The sequence below is a fragment of the Ylistrum balloti genome, unplaced genomic scaffold (genome assembly GCF_031769215.1).
Source record: "Ylistrum balloti isolate Yb309-2 unplaced genomic scaffold, AGI_CSIRO_Ybal_v1 Utg370602, whole genome shotgun sequence".
NCBI classification, from domain to species: Eukaryota; Metazoa; Mollusca; class Bivalvia; order Pectinida; family Pectinidae; genus Ylistrum; species Ylistrum balloti.
This window is the reverse complement of record NW_026782372.1, coordinates 200,451-224,112: the sequence shown is the minus strand read 5'-3', so window position 1 is coordinate 224,112 and position 23,662 is coordinate 200,451. Positions and strand designations below refer to the sequence as shown.

Here is a 23,662-nt window from a genome sequence, read left to right as displayed (position 1 = left end):
ATTTCTCACATTGTTGGCACACGTAGAACTTCCCAATGAGACTTACTATATTAGGCAGAATCCAGAGTACATGTGTACAGTACTTGGACATCTGCAAGCTTTCAATCCAGCAGTTACCATCTTAATTCTGAGAAAATGTAACCTTGTCCCATAGGTGACGGGCGAGAGTGTTAATAACTACCACTACAGTGGTGTCATATTGTATAAAAACATTGGCAGTGAGTGTTTATCATGTGTTGACATTTTCAAGATTTTAACTTAATTAAGGTAAAATGTCTCTTTGTTGTATCTCCAACAACAAAGAGTTCTGATTTGTTTCAGAATCAGATAATTATATCTTGGAGTTGGAAAAGCCTTTTTAATATCACCATGACAACAGATGCAAAAAAAAATCTATGAGAGTACTTAACATCAGTGATAAAATAACTTGTCCCCCCAGCCCCCCTCCCCGCCCCCATTTGTTAACCTCAAACCCAATTAAATGGCTATACCAAAGAGATTTGACTGATTTCCGATCTTTTGTCAACAAGGGAGATAATCCCCTGTACCACACAGTCATCACACAATAAAAATTCAATGGCAATATTAAATAACTATCTTACAGTATTAATGTTTTAAATCGAAATTTTCTTTAAAAAAAATTAAGTTTTTCTCAAATCATTGACGATCTTTTATATATTTGGTGAGGTAGTTATCACCATATCTCATGTGATGAACATTCACAAGTTATTAATGTGTGTTAATATATGGTTTCAACATTATATCTACCATATACATAAATATATATAGTATCTCATATGGGTTCTCATTTCGCATCCAATTTTATGAAACAAGTCTTAAAAAGTTTTCAATTTTGCGAAAATTGGCTAGCAAAAATTAAAATCTTTGAGATAGGTTTCATGAAATATCCAATGAAATGATTATGAATTAAGATACATGTTATTACTTAAACAGAAAAGTAAAATTTCAATGTAAAAATGTGGAGGACAAAATCAAAACTTTCTGTTTTGCAATTTGTCATTCATGACGTAACATTATCATGATATGACAATTAGTTTCTGATTGATTCAGCCAATGAAAATTGCTCCAGGGTATATTACACCAGTGATTATATGTAAAAATATTACATTCACTACCTAAACATGTGGATTGAATTGATAAATATATGTATATATACCTACCAGACTTTTAGAAGTTCCTATAAGTATTATTTCCGCTCATTATCCATGATCGACACACCTTATACAAATGATAAATCACTGAAGTCTCATCATTTCATCCTCAAACATTGTTTCTGAACTAAAATTCAGTTCATTTAAGAATGAACTGATTACAACAAATATTTGTATCATCCTTGAAGCTTCACATGCTACAGTGTTGATCTTCCTGTGTAAACGATATCATGGCTGACATTTCTTTATGTCTCCAGATAACTTCTGCGTTATATCCGTGGGCAGATCCTATTGTATATTACAATACAACTTCACAGCACACGTAGAAAAATATATATCTTTTTTGTTTTGCCAGAGTCTTTACATTTTAACTGCTGTGTGTCACTGGCGTAAATCCTTGCGTTAATCCTTCAGGATGTACCTTCCATCAACTGTGTCAACAAATTACGGTAACACAACACCAAGGCGAGGTTCGTCAGTATATCGTTACGAATCCTAACCCATCATTACGGCACAAGCACAACCGCACTACCCGCAACCCCACACTCACGCTTTTGTGTAGATCTACCAACAGTTTAAATTCAAATTTGAGAGGAAATTCCTATCAGGTGAGATAACGAGAAATCCTGAACAGGTAACCGGTGACACAGGTAAGACATCACCAGACATACAGGCGAAATTGTCACACCTCAATACCCTCAATTATCAACAATGATTTCTTTTCTGGAAAATAAACTGTTGAAAAAGTTACCATTTCACAAACGGGTGTTAATGGATTTGTCACACTAAATACTGAAAAGTATGATATCTGTTTAGAAAAATATGCAAATAGATGTGTCAAATATGACAGGTTTTTGTGTTTTGTACATAAAAAAAAACTGTATTTAGTCTACAAATACTAAAAATATATTTTCTTATTTGTTTATCTAAATATTTTTAGGTTAATCTAGATGAATTATCAACTCGTCTATTTTTCCAAATTATAATTCTTTTCAGTTGAAAAAAATTACATTGATTTTTCTGTAACAACCCAAAATGGGTGGGTGGGTCAGGTGTTAATATCAACTCAAAATCAGATGGTGGGCATATTACCATGCATTGGTTTAAAATTCTACTGGTAGGTTTATACTATGCAATGGGTTATTATCAGAGTTACATGAGTAAATACAGAGAATATGAACAGAACTGCACTAAAAAAAGTAAAAATTTTAACAAAAATAAATACTATATACTTTCCTAATTGTAACTGACATTAGTTTGGGCTGAACATATTTTGATGGATTTGGCCTGGATAAGTTACAAGTGATGGAATTTACCAATCATGTAATTTTATCTCTATTTTCTCTGGTTTTATTTCTCAGTATTTGCCAAACCATCAAGCAAAACATGCATATCTTTCACAAAATCCACAATAAAGAAAATTTCTATAAATTTCTCATATTTTCAAGAAACCTACAATTTATGGTATTGTCTACTCCTTGACAACATCTAAAATAAAGCTCGCTAACAATAACAACCTTTACAGTATCAGATGATATACATAGCACTGATTGTTGTCAAATCCTTGATAACATTAAAACCATATGAAGGGATTATTTGGCAGGAGAAATTTTCTTAATACAACATTCCAACCTTTCTAGACAGAAAAGTATTACAACAACATCAGTTTCTCTCATTTGCAGTTGTCATATTTCTGATAAGAATCCAAAGAGGATTATATTATCTGAACACTCTTCATCCTCTGCCTTAAAATATCAGTAGATCAAATGAAATATTGCTTCGTTAGAAACTCTAAGCCATACTTGTCACTAATCTGTGGTTATGTCTTTAGCCCCTTTTTGTTCAAAATATCCCAGGTCAAGAATTTACATGAAAAAGAAACAAACGTACTCATTTCTTTATCTTTGATAAAAAATGTAATGAAAAATCAATAGTTAAACCAAAGATTAGTTTTACATTCAAATTAATAAATTCATTTTTTTAATTCATGTCTTTAAGAATGATTAAACAAGAATGAAATTAAATTTATAAATTTCCTCCATTTTGTCACCAAATGTCAAAACAACAGGTACTTTGAACCCAAAACACTTGAAAGTTTTACTTTTTCTTTTAATTATCTCGAAAGAAATTTTAACTCTTACTGTTTTCCTGTGTTTGGTATAAAATCAACTCTGGAGACTTAAACAACCTTGAAAACCTGCTCAACAAGCTTGAAAAGTCCTATCCATTATGATTCATTACCAGCTATAAAACATTTCTGTTGCTTAGTCACCAATATAATTTTTTAAAATTAGAGTTTTGAAATTTGTACAAAGAGACATTTTAAGTTTATTTCCCTGTTTACTCTATTTTATTATCCTAATACATCGAGAAACATACCACAGTAAATGTATCTTATTTCGCATTAAGGTTAAAACGAATAATCATTCGTATTCCAAATATCCTGCAGTTGACAGAACTGATATAATTTTGGACACAATCCACCTGCATCATTCTTCCCACAGGATATACAGCTTTTGAATCTATTGAAATTAGCATAATCCTGATCATCATACACATTACAATTTGCATAATTTTTATTCCGTTTGAGATGATAACAGAAATTACCATAAAAAAACACAACACATATAATACCTAATAATTATGTCCTTGAGAAAAATCACATGATATGTCACATGACATTTTTTTTTTATCAAGCTCTGTGCCTTGAGCAGAAAGTTGAGCAGAGAGAAAAAATAATAATAAATTAAAAACCACAAGAATAAATTCAGAAATTGACACTTTCTTGTTCATTTCATATTTCAAGTTTTCCAATGAATTTAATTCAAACATTCTTTTGTTGTACATGGTTAAAAGCTTCAACATGATTCAGAGCAACATCATGGTCAATTAAACTCTTAATAGCTATGGGTGAATATATTATGATGGTGGGAACAGGTGGGTGGCACAGTAACAAGCAATAATTGTGTATTTAGGGAACATATTAAACACTGATTTACAATCAGTAAAATCCACCTGTATATCGCCCACAAACTTTTCATTCTTCAACCATTACATTAACAATAACAAACCACTTTAAAGTAGATTTGATAATATCATACAAGTATTTTGGAACATTTTCTTCAGGTTGGTAATATCAATAGAATAGAAGTTCTTATAACACAACCACTAGAAGATCAGAGTGTGACATTTCGATGACTACAGTCACCTTCATCAGACAAATGACCAACTTTTCGGTTGCAACATAATTCTAAGAACTCTAAGATCAAAATCAGTGTGACGTGATGGTGTGGAATCGACAATTTTTTTCGGCTGCACTATAATCCTATGTACACTAATGTCAAAAATAGTGTGACGTGATGGTAAACAGATGACAGACCAAAAAATACACCAGATGGTAACAATGTACTGTAGTCAATTCAGCTATGCTTGTTGAACACTTGGTCATAGATGTGAGAGAGTGTGTAGCCCCCCTCATCTCTATTAAGTACTGGCCCGCTGTGGTCTACCCAGATTGATTCCTTAACCAACTGTCTGACATTCAAGTGCCCAAAGCTAACATCTTATTCATAGGATTGATTTCCCAATTTCAATCACTGACACAATTATAACATGATATACAAACCTTAGTTCATCATAAACAAATGAAATCACAGACAAATCTGCTTGACATATATTTCTATCAACATCCCCATATTGCTGACTGCAGAACTTCATAAAATGGCCCCATTAAAATGTTTAGATCTAGGTCGGTGTTTCAGCACATGTACCACAACAGATAAAATTGTAAATCCCTACGCTACTTTTGGAAAGATGCTGAAAATATTGACAATAACATGCTAAACATCTACTTCATTAAATTACAAAATAAACAAAAGGAAAACTGCCAAAGTCCTAATCACTTAGACTGATGGCTTCAAATGGCCGCCATTTTGATTATGAGAGTCATGTGACTATACCTGAAAAGTGATTTAGTCATGTGATACATGTTGTAAAGCATTAAACACTGCCCTATAGCAGTCCTGTCAATTTACCCTGAAAACAACTCACTTCATTCTTCCAACATAAAAGCATGTGGAATGGTCACATTTGTTTCTTTTGTCTACGTACTGGCCTGTACTCCATTATTTGAATTCAGTATGGACACAACATGTATCACACGACTAAATCACTTTTCAGGTATAGTCACATGATTTTCATAATCAAAACGGCGGCCATTTGAAGCCATCAGTTGCAGATATGGGAATTTTCCAATCATCTTGATTAAAATGTCTACACCTTTACAAAGGGTACATAGAATAGAGCTTTTGTCTCAACATTCACAAAATAATGTATTATGAATATGTCTGCAAAGATGAGTTTGCGAAGCAAAGTATATACAAAATTTAAGCGATTAAATGTATATCTCTATAATCTATATATAGAGGTTTTCAGGACCTAGCAGTCCGGGATTCGATTCCCAGAACGGATGTGAAAAGGTATGGGGTCACCTACCCGACCACATGGGTTTCTCTAGATACTCCATTTTCCTCCCACAACATGACACCTCGTTCACTCCGGGCCAACAAGAGTAATTAGTATAAGTTGAAATAACTTGTATTGCAATTGTTGTAAAATGAAGTTTATTTATTTATATCTGTGTGTCGGGAAATTTTGATAAGAAAGAGAGTATTCAGTATATACTTATATACAGTACACTTAATTGATGGTCAGTGCTTCATCATTGTTTATCTGACGACACACGCCTCAGTGATTTCAGAATTAGACATGATCAGGTGATGATCCCCAGTACATATCTATACATCTCTAACCCTTTTGTTGAAAGATTTGTTAGATTAACAAAATCATACTATGAAATTACATCAAGATTTTTAAACCATTTTGGAAACTTATTCATTTACATATATTCGAATAATTCTTTTTCAAATTATGTCATTTGAGTTATTCATAGCATTACTCCGTAAAAATTTTCTTTTGAAGATTTTCAACCGAGAAGAAAGATTTGCTATTACTCACATTAAGTTAACAACAAGGCTGTAAACAAGTGAACCCAGATCTGTCATGCGGATTTATTGATCACAAGCCTGGGGAATGTTACAGATATATAACAATTCTATGTCTGGTCCATTACACAAATCACAGGGTCATGAACACTCTCCTATTTATTGTGATAACAACTGTTTATAGCTAAAATTTACCTTCTCATAAAGATGTATCATGACCCACCTACTTTGTGCTATATACACAAGCATAATGGTTTAAGTGACTATAACCCAATGTGACAGTTTTGCTGACTATAACCCAATGTGACAGTTTTGGTGACTATTACACAATGTGACAGTTTTGGTGACTATAACCCAATGTGAGAGTTTTGGTGACTATTTACCTCCAAGAGTGATGGATTAAGTGACTATTTCCCCGGTGATAGTTTTAGTCCCTATTTCCTAATGTGACAGACTATTTCCCTGGATGAAATGACTTGACAGTTTTTTTTGTATAAAGTGATATTTGTGGTTCTCTGGATGAGGATATACATATATGTGATTCAGGAAGTCTCAAATACAGAAAAATAAACACAAAATCAATGAAAACCAAAATCATTTTCTCAAACCTGAGATTTCTTTTTCTCAAATAATCTAAAAAATGCTGGAATAAGCTTCAACCATGTATCTGGTATCATAACACACTGTTACATCCTGTTCATTTAAGGGACATGACCTTTGACCCTTAATTCCTGTATTCCACAGTTCAATTCCTTTTGTACTATTTATAATCCCTGGTCCTTGAAAAGGAGCAATGGTGACTCCCTAAGGGCATTCATAAATCTCTGATTAAGGTATAAGTTTGAGTTTTTAATCAAACAAAAGTTAACAGAAGCTTGTACACCCCAAGTTAAGATAAACACTGGGTACATTTTCTGATTTAGTAGTTTAATTTCCTGTTGTTAAACACAATAACACTGATTTGCACCACTGATTTACAACTAAGTAATTCAGCACAAAGGAACTTCAATCCTAAATAAAATTGCATTTTTTGGCATATGGCAATGATCTCATTCTGAATTCTGCAAAGGGATTGGGCCCTATTTTTTAAAACTTCTATCAAGCCTTTTCTACAAAACATTCACACTACGTAAGTCTTTTAAAAGACGGCATGGCTCAGTACAAAAGCGTGTGAGAGGGAGGGAAAGTGAGAAACAGGGAAAAAAAAAGACTGGGAAAGAAAGGGACAGAAATTAAAGAGAGAGAGAGGGAGAATGAGGGAAAGAAATAAAGAGAGAGAGAGATATTAATTACAGTTTATCTAAACTGAAAATAACCACACCACATCCCGATGGTAACCTTGGGTTAAATTCCCATGAATATCACTCTGGGTTTCATTCTCTATACACATACAAAGGACACAAATACAATCATGAACTGACCTTTCCTCTCTATAAAGTATAATCTTCAACAAAACAGTCATCAAATCTAATAGCACAATTCTCGGCCAAAGTTTCAGAATCTGACTACAAAACATTCTTTTAACCATTCATGAAGATAATATCTTACTGGGTCACAAGGCCTATTTATAGTGTAGATATTGAGAAATGTCCCTCTGCACGCATAGTTATATAAATTTTACCTGGTGTGGTAGATAACTTGAATTGCTATTAATTACAAACTGATAGAGTGAAACTTGCCTTGAAGGCCAATGCTTTATAAGAAATACCTTTCTATAAAGGCAAACCCTATATAAGAAATACCTGTCTATAGAGGTCAGCAATATATAAGAAATACCTGTCTATAAAGGTCAGCAATATATATAAGAAATACCTGTCTATAAAGGTCACATCGATATAAGAAATACCTGACTATAAAGGTCAGCAATTTATATAAGAAATACCTGTCTATAAAGGTCACATCGATATAAGAAATACCTGCCTACAAAGATCACCCCTATATAACTACTTGTCTTTGAAGGTCATCTCTGTATAACGTATACCTGTCTATAAGGTCTATGGGTTCCTATGTATGATACCATTCCTAGTAAAGGACCTCTATATGAAGACCACCTGTGTATAAAGGCCACTATGCAGTGACCTTTATAGACAGGCTTTAATGTATTACAAACATTAAAGGTTGCTGCGTACCTCGCAGTAAAATAAAAGGCAGTGATTCTTTGACAATTCTTAAAGAAAAACAAGATGCCAGGATGACCGTTTTGTGACTATTTTTCATTCTTTAACATTTTCTGCAAATTTCTTAAGTAAAACTGCAATAAATTATTCATTTCAGTCAATATAACTTTGTAATGATTCTACCAGCTTTTATGCCTCCCCCAACATTTCCAGAATTACTCTGAAAAAATTTCCACATGATCCTGTAAACATTCTCCTGAATTTACAAAGGAATAAAACAGTCACTTACTTTAGACTCTGTAACATCTGCGTGAAATGCTGCTGACTCTAGTCCTCCAACTCTGTGGTCTTGTTCCAGAACGTGATGGTGTTGTTTGCTTTTGCTAAGTGTGGCCATCATATAAAACTTTATGGCACTCAAACCATAGCCAGAAGTTAGTGACAATCCCAATCTGTTTACTGTTTTACTGATATGTAGTATCCTGTTATTCACATGATTAAGCTGAAATGTGATATGTTGTCCAGCAGCTTTCCATGACGAAGACAGGAGTTATTTCCCCTTCATTCCATCCGACATTTCATATCCTTTTGATATTTTTTTGTGTAATCTACCAGCAAATGCGGTCAATGTTAATCCAAAATATTCCATGCATCTGTGATGAAATTGTCCATGACAATGTTCTTTCTAGAGAAAATAGTTGTCAGCAAAATGACCGATAAGCTGGTCATCGTCTGTTTCTTGTTTACTAATAAGTTAACATGGTTTTAGAGCAGGGGTGATATTCTACGAATATATATTTTATTTTCTTTATTTTTTTTTTTATTTTATTTCTTCATTTATTTATACTTATTTTAATTTTGAAACAGTAATAAAAATTATTCTGTAAAGTTTATTTTGTAAAGAGAGAAAATCCTCTCAATCAACTTAAAAATTCAGTTGACATATCGTGACAGCATTATTTTTATGCACACTTGAAAATGAAACTTGAATGTAAAGTTGATGGAAGAATGTAAGAGAAGTTACAGATAAATTTAAAATGAAGGGAGACAACTCTTCATAAACAAATTTAAAGCAAAGAAACAATTAAATATTTGGAGAGAAATCACATTATTATTTTAAAATGTCCAAAAACTCTATATCAAATATCTGAAAGTAAAGGTAGATAACTCTGACCTGTTAAGCTCCTTCTGTGTTCTGTATGCCATGGCCAGTTCGTTGTCCTCATTAACAATAGTGTCGATACCGCCATATGATTGCTTGGCAATCTCATGTGTAGTGATACTTCGTTCAGCCATCATGGCACGTAACTGGAGACATTCTTCTCGGCGACGTTCCAACTCATCTGTCATTGCCTCAAATTGTTCTGTGGGGTTACATCAAATGTTAATAAGAAACAGTGATAAATTAAGTATTTAAGGCTATTTTTCGATTGAGTAAGTGTTTACAATTTTATCATTTTTTGTTACTGTACCACATAAAAAAAATTTTTTTTATTTCGTTTTCCTCAATTTTTTACCCTTTCTCGACGAATTTTTGAATTTAATTGTTTACTTTTCTCCTCAGAAGATGTAGATATGTCTGATATATATTCAAATCTAAGTTACACAGTCATAAAATTAATTCAGCAAAAGCAACTATCAATACCTGTAGTTACTGAGCCAACTTTGACGTGCGAAACAGTTTTGTCACAACACTTATTACAGATTATATTGATATTAGAGAACAATACAGTGGCCAAGCTGAACAACATCTGTACACACCACATCACGGTTATTTTAGGAAAGATTCTCAATTACCAATACCAAAAGTAATAAAACAATAGTGAAGGTTCGTATATATTTTCATACTGTATTCAACCTTATGGGAGTGATGTCCCTTCAAGTTTCACCCATCAACTCAAAAAAATTTAAAGAAAAGAGGAAGCTTACTGAATCTGCCAATACAACGGTCAGCCTTTTAAAACATTTGCTTCCAACATAAGGCATCAAATATTAATTAAATAATAAAAGCAAGATTAGATTACCATGCCAAGAATATATAGTAAATACAAATTAGAGTATGAGTACATGTATAATGGTAGCAGATTGGTTGCTAGGTTACAGGTTTTTGTATGTAAATAGTACACCATTTTTTTTGTAGTAAAACTAATGCGGTGCTACAATTTCATGAGATAGAGTTGTTTGGTTGGTTTATCACCACATGAACAGCCAGGGTCATTCTAAGGTGGGGTTTCCATGTAGTAAATGGTGGTTACCTCACAGAACACCATATGGAAGGCCAATCACATGACATCCAAAGCAATTACTTAAGGTACAGTGTTTTTTCTTCCTCATCCGTGACAATACGGACATGTTATGTGATAGCAAAGTGTATACATCTCCAATCATTATGTGAGATTGCAAAATTTGATACTGGAACTATAACCCAACCTTACCTTGTAATACTTTGATTCTGTCAGTATTTAAATCTTGTGCTAATGTTACATCAACACAAAGTCACAGCAACCACACGGGGTAAGATCAGCCACCATGACCATATTTTGAGGTCAATGTTCACAACAAGAACAAAGGTCACATCACAACCACAGTTCAGAGTTCACAGAAGTGACAGCAATATTAGCATGCAGTTAGTAGTTGGAAAGAACAGAAGACACAGACAGCAATAGATATGAAAAGAAAAGAAAATACTACAGTATTATTAGCAAATACATACTATATATAGTTATCTCCCCTTGACAATACTCATGACACCATTAAATATATTGGAATGACTACACTAAGCTCAGTTATCTCCCTTAATATAATACTTATATAATACTATCATCAGCAAATATATACTACATATAGAAGAATTATCTCCCCTTGGCAGTATTTCAGTATCATTAAAATGTATCAGAAAGACATCACTAAGCAGAGTTATCTCCCTTAAATAACACTCACTTTTAGAAGCAAATCCATACTATGTATAATCTTAATTTAGTTATCTCCCCTTGTTTATACGTCACTAACATTAGCAGCAGGAATGACACCACAAAGCAGATTTATCTCCCCTGAATAAAAATTCAGTAAAGTCCAACCAGAATGACATGACATGTTAACGTTTTCTTAATATACCGATCTCATACAGATGGCGAATATATGTAAACCTTTTTATATGGCATCTAAGGCCTTATACTGGATATCTGACAAATATCTATTGAGTACAAAATTCAATTTGTCAGGAAATTCTGGTCAAACTCTAATATTAGCAAATATAGCTTAATCATAATAACAAAAATCAGAGTTATCTCCCTTAAAGTATAGCACAGCATTATTATTGGAATTTAGTGTATATAATCACCGAACAGTTAACTTTCCTTGTTTCTGATAGATGTAACAAGTGAGTTTGTTGTTAAATTGAGATTACATTCAAATTTTTCTTCCATAATCTGAATATTTTCATCAAATATTATTTAATATGTTTTCCATCTAAAGGAAGATAACTCTTCTTATTACTTACAAAAAAGATAAGGAATTAATATAAATAATAAATTATTAAAAAGGGCAGGAAAAAAAGCAGCATTATTACATCAGCATGCATATTTACAGTGAGAAATATTGATGAAAAACACATTTTGTAATCATTTTCTTACCCAAAAACTCTTTACCAGCAGGTGTTAGCTGTACGTTTTGATCAAAGTTTGTTGTTTCTGTGATGGATGCGACAAGCTTGGCTACTTCACGCTTTAATTTATCATTTTCATTTTCCAGTTCTTGCATCTGCCAAATAAAAAACGTAAAAATCATCCATTGACATAAAAATATTCCACAATATAACTCAGTTTCATTGCTTACATGTCTACACCATAAAATGTAACAAGATATTTTCACTTAATAACAATTTGCTCCCAATTGGAGCAAACTGTTGCCTGTGGTGAACACAAATATAGTTTTCATTATATTTATATTAGTTAATTTAATGCCAGGATATTTCTAGTACAGTCAGGTAAAGTTTTCTTCATCAAGTCTATACCAAGAGGTCAAAAAGGTCACTTTCAATATAGAAATGAATCTTAATACAGTACACTGAATGACAATGTGAAGTTAAAAAAGGCTGAATCATGCATTAAATTTGGCATCCTGTCATCCTTTGGCAAGTAGATATTTCTTAATGTTAGCACATATATACATTACACAAGATTTAGAATAAAAATTTGTCATCAATTAACAGATTTTCTCGTTCAAGAATAGTTACATTAGAACACATCTATGGATCAATACACAGAACTAAGAATTAGTACAATTATGACTCACTACAATGTTTTTAGCATAAAACAGACACTATAAAAATAGTTAAGCATGTTAGAAGTATGTTGTTTACTACATAAGCATGCATTTGAGATGATAAATATTCTGTGTTGTATACCTGTGTAAAAAATTGTTTACTCCAAATATAATATTGTATTAATGCCATACTTGATCTGCGAGATGCCTAGGGGTGACCTGAACTCACATCAATGTCAGGGGATGGGCTTAATACTGAAGAATGAGTTGGTTGGACAAGTGGGCTTATTAAAGAACAATGAACAGTATCGTTAGACAGGTGGGCTTATTACGGAACAATGAACAGTTTGGTTAGACAGGTGGGCTTATTACGGAACAATGAACAGTATCGTTAGACAGGTGGGCTTATTACGGAACAATGAACAGTATAGTTAGACAGGTGGGCTTATTACGGAACAATGAACAGTTTGGTTAGACAGGTGGGCTTATTACGGAACAAGGAACAGTATCGTTAGACAGGTGGGCTTATTACGGAACAATGAACAGTATCGTTAGACAGGTGGGCTTATTACAGAACAATGAACAGTTTGGTTAGACATGTGGGCTTATTACGGAACAATGAACAGTATCGTTAGACAGGTGGGCTTATTACGGAACAATGAACAGTATCGTTAGACAGGTGGGCTTATTATAACACAATGAACAGTATCATTAGACAGGTGGGCTTATTACAGAACAATGAACAGTATCATTAGAAAGGTGGGCTTATAAGAGAACAATCAATAGTATCTGTTGGAGATGTGGGCTTATTTTAGGATATATACGGTAAAAAGTTTTTACACACAATACATCCACCAACCGTTCATTAAAACATCAAACTGTAATGATACTATAACTTAGTGGATATTGTATCTTCATGCTTTTCACACTAGAGATAATTCACTAAAATATTTCACTAATTGCATGTTGTTAATATATCATATTGTGAATAAGTTAATTCATCATTTACACTTAATGGTTCAAATGTAAAAATGCCCTAAAATTTGATAGCGCAAAACAAGAACACTACAATGATCAGAAATTGACTGAAATTCAATTCAGATAAAAATAAACCTTGGTACATCATTTTGTTTAGAGTATACATTTTCAAAGAGTTAGCATAGATATCAACTTTATATATTAAGCTTGAGTGAGCATCTTCTTAAAATTTGTTACAATTTAATGCACTTTACAAAAAAAATTTCGTAACTTAATCATTATGTTACTTGTTCTTCATTAAGGAATCTACCAGCGACTGAATATTAATGTTTCTTATTCAAACTTTAATTTTTCAGTCAATAGATATATTCTGAAGATGAATTTTAAAATAAGGAATGCAGTACTTGTTTTGTTTGGTTATACAGTCAAACCTGTCTTAAAGGTCACCTTTGATACAAAGACCACCTGTCTATAAAGGCCACTTTTTTTTGGTTGTCTTCATAATGTAATTCATAAAGATTGAACCTCTGTATAGAGGTCATCTGAGTATAAAAGTCACATTTTTAATATTCCTGGTGTAAAGCAATTCATAGAAATTGAACCTCTATATAGTGGCCACCTGTGTATTAAGGTCACTCTCTTCTGCTCTCTTGAGTGACCTTTATAGACAGGTTTGACTGTATACATACTGTATAGTTGGTTAATTTTGTGAGGTAATATTTTCCCATGTTCCAAATTTAGCTAGTTCACAGATATTAAATTTTGTGCAAGTCAATGAAATATGCTCATGTATACAAGAAAATATGATGTTGCTTGACAATTTTCATTCACTATAGAAATTATCACTGAATATATACTTTCATTTTGTCTTTATCTACCACTGATATTGGGAAATTAAATCCTTAATTACTATACCAACTATACAGTAAAATAATTACCAGAACAATAGATCTTATTTGTTTATTTTTTAACTTGCACCAACAAGCTAGAAAAACAACCACACCTCCACAAACCAGACACACCTTCATGTTAAGATAGAGTACAAAAAACATCAATATTGATAAAATTTAAATATTACTGTATAGTGTAGAATTTTGCTGGGCTAATACTTTGAACTGGTCTCACTTAGCTCACATGCATAAAATTTTGCAAAACATTGTCTTGTAAAATTCCAGCAGTATATCTGTGATCCTGTTTGATTAATATCATATTATATTATAAATACCAGCTGAAATTCAGTTCAGCCAATTCTTAATGACAGCAAATATAACAACATTATATCCTTACAAACAAATGTCTTTTTTTTTCCTTTGACAGTTCAAAATTTTTGTGATTTTAGGAAAAGCTTGAAGCCAAAAAGATATATTTTTCAAAGAAATTATGAAACACTATGAATTTCTCCATTTGTTTGTTTTTCAACGAATCTATCTGTGGGAGATTTTCTTCCACTTTTGTAAAATAGCAAAAAAAATTTTCTCATAAAAAATCAGAACATTTACTTCATTAATAACTAACTAACTTGTAGATAACAAAGATCATTAAACATCCACCGACTAGCTACTGGCGTATATAGCAGACAAGCTTCCCTGCGACCAAGAATACCATCAGATGGTAAGGCAAAGTATTACAAAGTTAAAGATTTCCGTATTCATCCACAAATAAGTCCTTTCTACATTTTTAAAGAGTCATCGATTTTAAAATTAGGAAGTTAAAATTGTTAAAAAATAAGCCTTTCGAAACTTAAATACGGAACTTTTACAGTATGGGAGGGGACTTATTTCAGGATAAAATACAGTAGAAGTACAGACACATATATTTAGAGAGTAAAATGAAAAGATTAGTCAAATTCCACCACTAACTACAGTTTTATATAGCACACAAGCTTCCCTGTAACCAAGAATACCTTCAGGTTATTATAGGCATATTCGGGAGTCATAATTTTGAATCCCATATTCTCATCCTCTTCCTCGCGTTCATCTAATTCATCAACAAGCTTAGATTTTGCTGTTTCTAATTCCCTGATTCGTTTTTGTAATTTTATGACAATTTCTACGTCTTCAGCATTCACCAGCTGTTTCTGTTGACAGAGTCAATTGGTTAAGGTTACACAAAGGTCAAAGTTGATTTATACCTTAAATGGAGATCATTATTCAACATTACATGATTTCTCTACACAACAGGAAGAAATTACTAAAACAAAATAAAATTTATTTCATACAACTCTATTTACTGAAACTACAACTAGTAAATAATGAAGATGACAACAAACAACACTAATGTGACATTAAGTGTCCTTTGACCTTCACCTTAGAATGTTGAAACTGACCTTGAGAGCATCAAATGCAGAATCAGAGATAACAGCTGAGGATCGATGCATGGGACTTCCTCCATCTTCAAAATTGTCCACTTTCTTCTGTAGGGAATCTTTATCTTTTTCAAGTTCCTTTATACGGCTCTGCAACTTCAGGACAAGTCCAATGTCCATATCCTGTCATGATAAAAAAGACATTGACAAGGTTCATAAAACATCATGTGAACCTCACTTTCAGTCATTAATTATCTCTATCAAACCTCATACTGACCTCAGAGTTAGTTATGAATTGGGTTATTGTTGCTTTAGGTCCTATTAATAGCCAGGGTCATTTACGGATGTGCCAGGTTTGGATGGTGGAGGAAAGCTGGAGTTCCCGGAATAAAACCGGGTGGTCGGGTGGCACATTGGTAACACACTCACCTTTCACCTAGCCGTCCGGGGTTCGATTCCCGTAACGGACGTGGAAAGGTGAGGGTCACCTGCCTGACCACGTGGGTTTTCCCCAGGTACTCCGGTTTCCTCCCACAATAAGACCCCTCAAGCACTTACATCCGGGCCAACAAGAGTGATAAGTATAAGTTGACATAACTTGTGTCACAATTTTTGTAAAATAAATAAAGTTTACATTATATATAAAACCACTGACCTGTGGCCAGTACCTGGCAACTGCCCTATGTATTCCTTGAATCAACAAACCCTTGAGGTGGAGGGCTTGTGATACAGACGGTCAGACATCTTAACCACTCAGACCCTTTATACATTGGCTCTATGATGAAACTTTTATGCACCTCAAGATTAATTAGTATGTTTATCAAATCTCGGGATGACCTCAGGGTATCATTTGGGTCGATGAAAACCTATACACACCTCATAACAAGTAAGTAAGTGTTTGTATCAACATTTAGTAACCTTTCAGTACAATTTAGAGAATTTGAAGAAATTGAAATATTTAACATTGGATTAGGACCTACTGTAGTCAGATCTCAGAAAGGTTTCTCTATTCTGTAATAACATTATATCATTGATGAATATCAAATCTTTTGTACTTCTATATAATGAAATTTAATACAATTAATGGCTGATTACGAGGTTCATATGAAGTTTGACAACCATGTTTTGGATCACCAACACATAATTTACTACGAGAACGATTTACAGAAACTTGGTTATCCGTTAAATGTGTAATGTACCTTGTCAACATGAGTTCCATTGGCAACTGTATCCACACTGATGGTGGGTGGGGCGGGGGCGGGTCCCTTCTTTTTCTTCTTCTCTGTAGTTTCATAACCTTGATCCTACAAATTATCAGCAAAGTTATCCATTTTGTTTCTTCTTCCATCAATTTCAAACTAAAATTAGTCTTTCGGAATAAATTTTCTTTAAAAAGGTTGAAGTACTTTAAGATGAAAATCAATACCTGGAATAACAATCCTGATTGTATTAGTTTTACTGAAAACTTGAAACTAAAAGCATTTTTCACAGAAGTTATTAAACAAACTGTGGTATTTTTGATCAGTTGTATTTTCAAGCTATGTCATTTTCACTCTAAAATACTTTTAAAAAGCAAGATTTACAGAATTTTTCTTTGTTTTGGACAACAAATATTTGTTGCACATCTGACAATGAGTACATACTGATTCCTTCTCAAAATCCTCGGGCGAGATAGAACTCGCGTACGACTCTAGACTGATAGCAGAGATGTCTGAGGGTGTTCGCTTGTGTCCCTGTGGACTTGTCAAGACCTGCATTTCGCCCTGAAGGTTTTCTAGACGTTGTTGAAGACGAGCATAGTCTTTGACCAGACGTTGATGATGAGCACGTTCCGACTCAAATTCTGCCAGCATGATTTTATTAGCAGTATCTAACTGCTCTTTACTGGTATCTGAAGGAAATAAACACAAATATAGATAATGTCAAATTCGGACAAAGTTATGAGTTATCTCCCCTCCTCTAATATCTAATAAAGTTTATATGTATCATAGATTTAACTGATAAACTACAAAAATAACTTAATGAAAAAGAAGATAAAATGTGTTGTTTTCAATGTAAATAACATCCACAGCAAATTAACAAATTATTCTATAAATAGGTCCATCTTTAAGATCAAATGTGGTCCTTCTTTTAGGCTACAGTAACGACTTCAATGCAAACTCTGATGTTTGAACTTTACCTTAAACCCTTTCTCCTCACAAAAGATTACAATGCAAAACAGTAAAACAAAACAAAACAAAAGAAAACGAAAAAAAAAAAAAGCCATATCTCTTCAATCAACTTCTAATAAAAGGGAAACTGGTGGTGAATTCATAACCATGTTAAAATTATCATTGACATTTAACAATATGAATGATAAAAATTTGTATTAACGTACCTGCTGACTGTTTCTCTTGGTCCCGCAGTTTCTCATTCGCCTTGTTTAATTGTTCCTTGATGGAAACATTTTCATCCATCAACATCTTTGAGGACTGGAAACAAAGAATTACAAAGTACCGTTGTAGAAACTTATCATCTCAGTTTTGGCGAAAGTCAATCCTTAAAATCATTACCCTGTTCTTTCACGGACATTGACAAAAGTACATCAGTTTCATTTAAGAGTTCTGATTTTTGTAGATTTCAAAATATCTCATGAAAATTTAAGGAAGACATAAAAGAATTTGCAATTCAGTCTTAAATTTAAGTGTTTTTCAAGGTGTTGGTGCCACACTCCAAGCCTTCCAGGCATCACACTGTCAAGCTTTTTCAGGAAAGGCTGAAATTCAATGATTTTTTTATATCTATATGAACCAGGTCCAAGTTTCAAAAATCTTCCGTAATCTAAGGAAACCTTGACTACCATAGAAAGCATTACAAAAGTTCAAGAAAAACTTTGTCTATAAAATGGCACAAACACACTAAAGACCAATTGCTTTCCCATCATATATACCTCCTTTATATTGGCAGAATCAATTCAGCATCTTTTCGTGTAAATAATCGCTGTAAATAATTGCTGGAAATAATCACTGACTATCTCAGTACACTGACTATCTCAGTACACTGCCTACCTCTATACACTGCCTACCTCTGTATGCTTTTTATGCATGAGTTCCTTCTCTGATACAAGGTCTTGTTTCTCGCCCTTCTCTCTTGCCAATTCTTCCTTCAATTCTTCTATCTGCTTCAGTAGTTCGGTGATGCGGTTGGTTGACTTTTCGGCCATGCTGCTGTTCTGACGAAGCTTTTCCATCTCCGTCTTCATGTTTGCGATCTCCACTTCCTTGACCTTCACCTGTTGCACTTCTTTGTTCTGCGGAGAAAAAAAATGACAATATTACCACAACATTTTTTTACTAGCGTCTATGTCTTCTTCAATAAGCACAGGGGGCCAACACATAAATTCTGACACAAAGTCGAGGTGGGGAGGGTGAGAGGATGGAGGTGAGGGGGAGGGGTGGGAGGAGGGGCCTTATCACCAGGCAGGGTCTCCTTTTATGGCACAAATATGTAAATTCTACAAAGAAAACTCCTTTCATTCATCATAAGTTTTCATTTTTGTGAGCCTTGGTGAAAGGAAACATTTCAAGGTGAGTGAAAAAATTTTATACAAAAAGAAAGAAATCTAAGAAAGGTTACATTTTAAGGGATTATAAAGTAAGAAAAGATTAATACAAAAATGAATGGAGTTTCTGCTAAATCTGTCCATCAGAATACAATTTAAATTTTCAAATCATGACAAACTTCAGCCTGTACTAGAATTTAATGATCAGAAAAGTTTTGATGTATGGAGTACTTGATTTTACCCTGTTGTCTAGTTTCTGCTGCAGCTCAATGATCTTGTTCTCCAGTCCTTTGTTAACTCCCTTGATGTGCTCCACCGACTTAGCCTCGATCTGAAAAAAAAATAACGTAAGGTCAGATACCATATCTCTCATGTAATGAAAATTATCGTTTGTAGCCAACACAAAGAAACAATAGCAATATATTCAAATCGTTTAGAAATATTCAACAAATTCTAATCACATAAATATATACTATATCACAAGTAAAATGTTCAGTAGGAAAGAAAAAAATACATTTCATACAGATTTTCTAATTCATTCTTATTTCTCATTTTAAAGTTCAATACAATATTCTACTAGGATCAGAATTAAGAATCTTGAATTAAGCTTAACCTTTAGAACATCGAGTTGAGTCTTACCTTGAGAACATCGAGTTGAGTCTTACCTTGAGAACATCGAGTTGAGTCTTACCTTGAGAACATCGAGTTGAGTCTTACCTTGAGAACATCGAGTTGAGTCTTACCTTGAGAACATCGAGTTGAGTCTTACCTTGAGAATCTTGAGTTGAGCCTTAGCCTTGCGTCGTCGGTAGTGAGACTGAATTAAGATGAAGCCATGAATGATCTTACGATAACGACGTCGTTGGAGCCAACCTCGAACATGACGTTGAATGACGATGGCTCTGTGTTCGTGCATCTGTTTCTGATACATTCTTCTTCCAAATAATCCTCGGATACAAGCCTAGTGACAGAAAGTGTTACCATGACAACATACCTAATGCAGGAAAGCAATTCAATGATTTTGATTAAAGATATGATGAAAATTATAATTCCGTCCTACCAGCAAACTATCTATAGCCTTTCCAACAAATTCACTACAACAACAACTTGTATCAGTGCCTGTGTTTACACAAGATATAAATAATATTAAATGATAAACATACTTACAAGGAAAGCTGGAGTCTCCAGATAGGATACATATTTTATCTACCTGTAATACGATAGTGGCTCACAAGGACTTGTATCGTTTTCTTTACCTATCTGTAAATTGGTGGCTACCATTTTCGTGGCTAGTGGCTATTGTTTTCATAGTCATTGTTTTTCTAAACCTATCTGTAAATCACTGGCTATCGTTTTCATGGCTGGTGACTATCATTTTCCTGGCTAGTGGCTATCATTTTCGTGGCTCTTGTTTTTCTTTACCTATTTGTGAATCAGTGGCTATCGTTTTTGTGGCTTATGTTATTTATACCCATCTGTAAATTAATGGCTATAGTTTTCGTGGCTATCATTTTCGTGCCTAGTGCCTTTCGTTTTTCTATACCTATCTGTAAATCAATGGCTGTTGTTTTTCTACATATTGTATGCAATCTAATAGCTTACCTGTATCTTGACCACAGCTTTTTTCTTGATCATAAATACTTTGCGAGCCTGGAAACCTTTAAATGTTTTCTGGATCTTTGTAGCGGCCTTCGTCTCACGGAGAAATTTAGCATGTCTATGTGAAAAAACGACAAGTTAAAAATTGTTTGAACATCACACAAAACATCATCAGAATCACAGGGAATAGGTGAGCCAACATATCAATTCTTTTGTGAAACATATTTGCAAAGAAATATTATATGAATGAGACTTGTTGCTTATTTCAGAGCTATATCATCATCACCACGTAGTTGTAATCATTTTTAGATGTTTTCGTATATGTACACATATCTTAAATACATATATTAAACACATATTTTACTTACTGATATATATCAGAATAATTACATGTAATTGAAGTCAGTATAATCAGCCTTATTTCACCCAGTCTACTAAACATCTTGAAACTTTTATGTTTGTGTTTTCTATCCATAGGTATGAGAGGGACCTGCTCCACTTACACAGAAAATCTTACATTTCATATCTTAATGTTTCCTAGAGATTTGCACCCCAGCAAAATAACCCATTACACAGTACCTAACAGGTAAAGGGAGGTAACTATGTTGAGTCTGATCGACATTACCTTCTTGCCAACACTCCCCGTCCATGTTTTTGTATCAGTTTTATAGACCGCATAATCTTCTTGTACCGTCGCCGTGCCAACCAGCCCTTGACATGTTTCTGAATCATGACACCACAAGCACGGAGTTTCTCCGATCGTAATTTCTCCAGATACGCCACTTGACCAGCACGGAAAAATATTTTCGTTTTACCAAATCGGTATTTATCTGGGTCCTGATTCAAAAAAGAAAATATCAGTTATATGATGACGACTATATTTCTGTTTTTTTTGCCCCCTTTTTTTCCGTAAATTTTGTTTTATGAAATTAGAATTAATCACATCAGATCTTTAAACATTCATAATACGTCTAATTAACTATTACCACACATCTAAACAGGCAAAATATAAGACACAATCATCAATTTTATAACAAAGATATAAATACAATGTCTAGATCTTATATACAGGCTTTAAAGTTCTGCTGCTGCTGCAAAACAGATTTTTTTCTTATCAACAGAAAAAAAAAGATGTTTGTATATCTACATATGTCCACAAATACAAAACCAATCACTGTAAATACAGGAGAAACAATTACCAAAAGTAATTTTTTTATGAATTATTTTGTATGCGGGATTGATGTGGCTGAAACTGTACAAGATGTGGTTATTATCGTAACAAATTTTAACTGGTGACATTAAATGACAATAAACTTTGAAAATGGGTTAGTAAGAACAAGAAAACATTTTTGTTGTCAACAACTGTTAGATAAAAAAAAACTTAATTATCTGAATACTGCATTTGAACGTCATGCTACCAATTCACAATTACACTGAAATCTTAATATTTTTCTGATGTATCTATAAACAAATAGCATCATTTTCGACAAATTTCTAAATGGTATAATACACTGAATGATTTTTTCAGTCCCAAAATGAGCATGCACTGATACCATAGGATTTTCAATATCATCCATGCAAAGTTGTTTCAATACACAGAATTTTTCTTTCAAAGAATATTGAAGTTTTAAAATTCTTTAAAAAGTCTCACAGCCTTTGTATTGTAAAACAGTATATTTACAGATTTGTTTTTGTTTTTTTTATAAAATTCATTAATTTGGAATGGAAATGACAGATAAATCATTTTCTAGATCGTGATTTTTCTTCTGTAATAATCCAGAACAATTAGGCTTTGAAGTAATGCCTGGGCTTATCAAAGACAAAGTTACCAGAATCTTGAAATACAGAAGAGAATCAGGAAAACTGTGAATTGTTATTGAGTGACAAAGAACTTTGAGGACTTTAATCATACAGAATACCTCCACTAACTTCTTTTTCTTGTGTATAAGCTTTGGAGAACGGCCCTGATAATGTATAGGATAAAGCATACAGATAATGGCCCTGATAATGTATAGGATAAAGTATACAGATAAAGGCCCAAAAATGTATAGGATAAAGTATACAGATAAGGGCCCTGACCATGTATAGGATAAAGTATACACATAAAAGGCCCTGACAATGTATATGATAAAGTATACAGAAAGGCCCTGACAATGTATAGGATAAAGTATACACATAAAGGCCCTAACAATGTATAATACAGTACATAACACTTAAAGAGATTCTAACCTTAAACAGAAAGCATAACAAATCCAAGTTCTAGCGATGTATATGAGTCATCAAGGCCATGACAAATGTATAGCAGAATGTTTCACACTTAAATCTAAACATTGGACAAAATATAGAACACATAATAAAGGCCCCAGCAGTGTATATTATAATATCTTTTGTAGTAAACATACCACGGCCCTGAAAATGTGTATGGTAAAACATGCTTAGATGGCCTTAAAAAGTATAGAATATTTCAGATATATTAAGATCCCTATGATTTATAGAATATACTGACTGTACTTATCAGGCCCCAAATAAAAGAATACCTAAATATTTCTGGTCCTAATTAATCTGCAAAATATTGCAAGTTAAGACACATACAACAAATGCTAAATATAGACAACGGAAAGATTTACATGGAGACCCCTAAAAATGTACAAGAATAATGCCAAGTGGTTCAGAAGAGTAAGCTT

General features: G+C 33.2%; 1 protein-coding gene across 1 annotated transcript in view; it reads right to left on the bottom strand.

Moving 5' to 3' along the window:
- The window catches only part of LOC132556915 (unconventional myosin-Va-like), a 94,640-nt gene that overhangs the window by 34,276 nt on the left and 36,702 nt on the right, over positions 1-23,662 (bottom strand). The window contains exons 21-32 of the mRNA XM_060221372.1: positions 21,604-21,815; positions 20,982-21,096; positions 20,149-20,340; positions 19,621-19,710; positions 18,894-19,127; positions 18,216-18,300; positions 17,482-17,729; positions 17,038-17,142; positions 15,860-16,021; positions 15,437-15,610; positions 11,925-12,051; positions 9,467-9,656 (exon numbers count right to left, since the gene is read on the bottom strand). Coding sequence (XP_060077355.1) covers positions 9,467-9,656; positions 11,925-12,051; positions 15,437-15,610; positions 15,860-16,021; positions 17,038-17,142; positions 17,482-17,729; positions 18,216-18,300; positions 18,894-19,127; positions 19,621-19,710; positions 20,149-20,340; positions 20,982-21,096; positions 21,604-21,815 — 1,934 coding nt within the window. The remainder of the gene's footprint in view (positions 1-9,466; positions 9,657-11,924; positions 12,052-15,436; positions 15,611-15,859; positions 16,022-17,037; positions 17,143-17,481; positions 17,730-18,215; positions 18,301-18,893; positions 19,128-19,620; positions 19,711-20,148; positions 20,341-20,981; positions 21,097-21,603; positions 21,816-23,662) is intronic.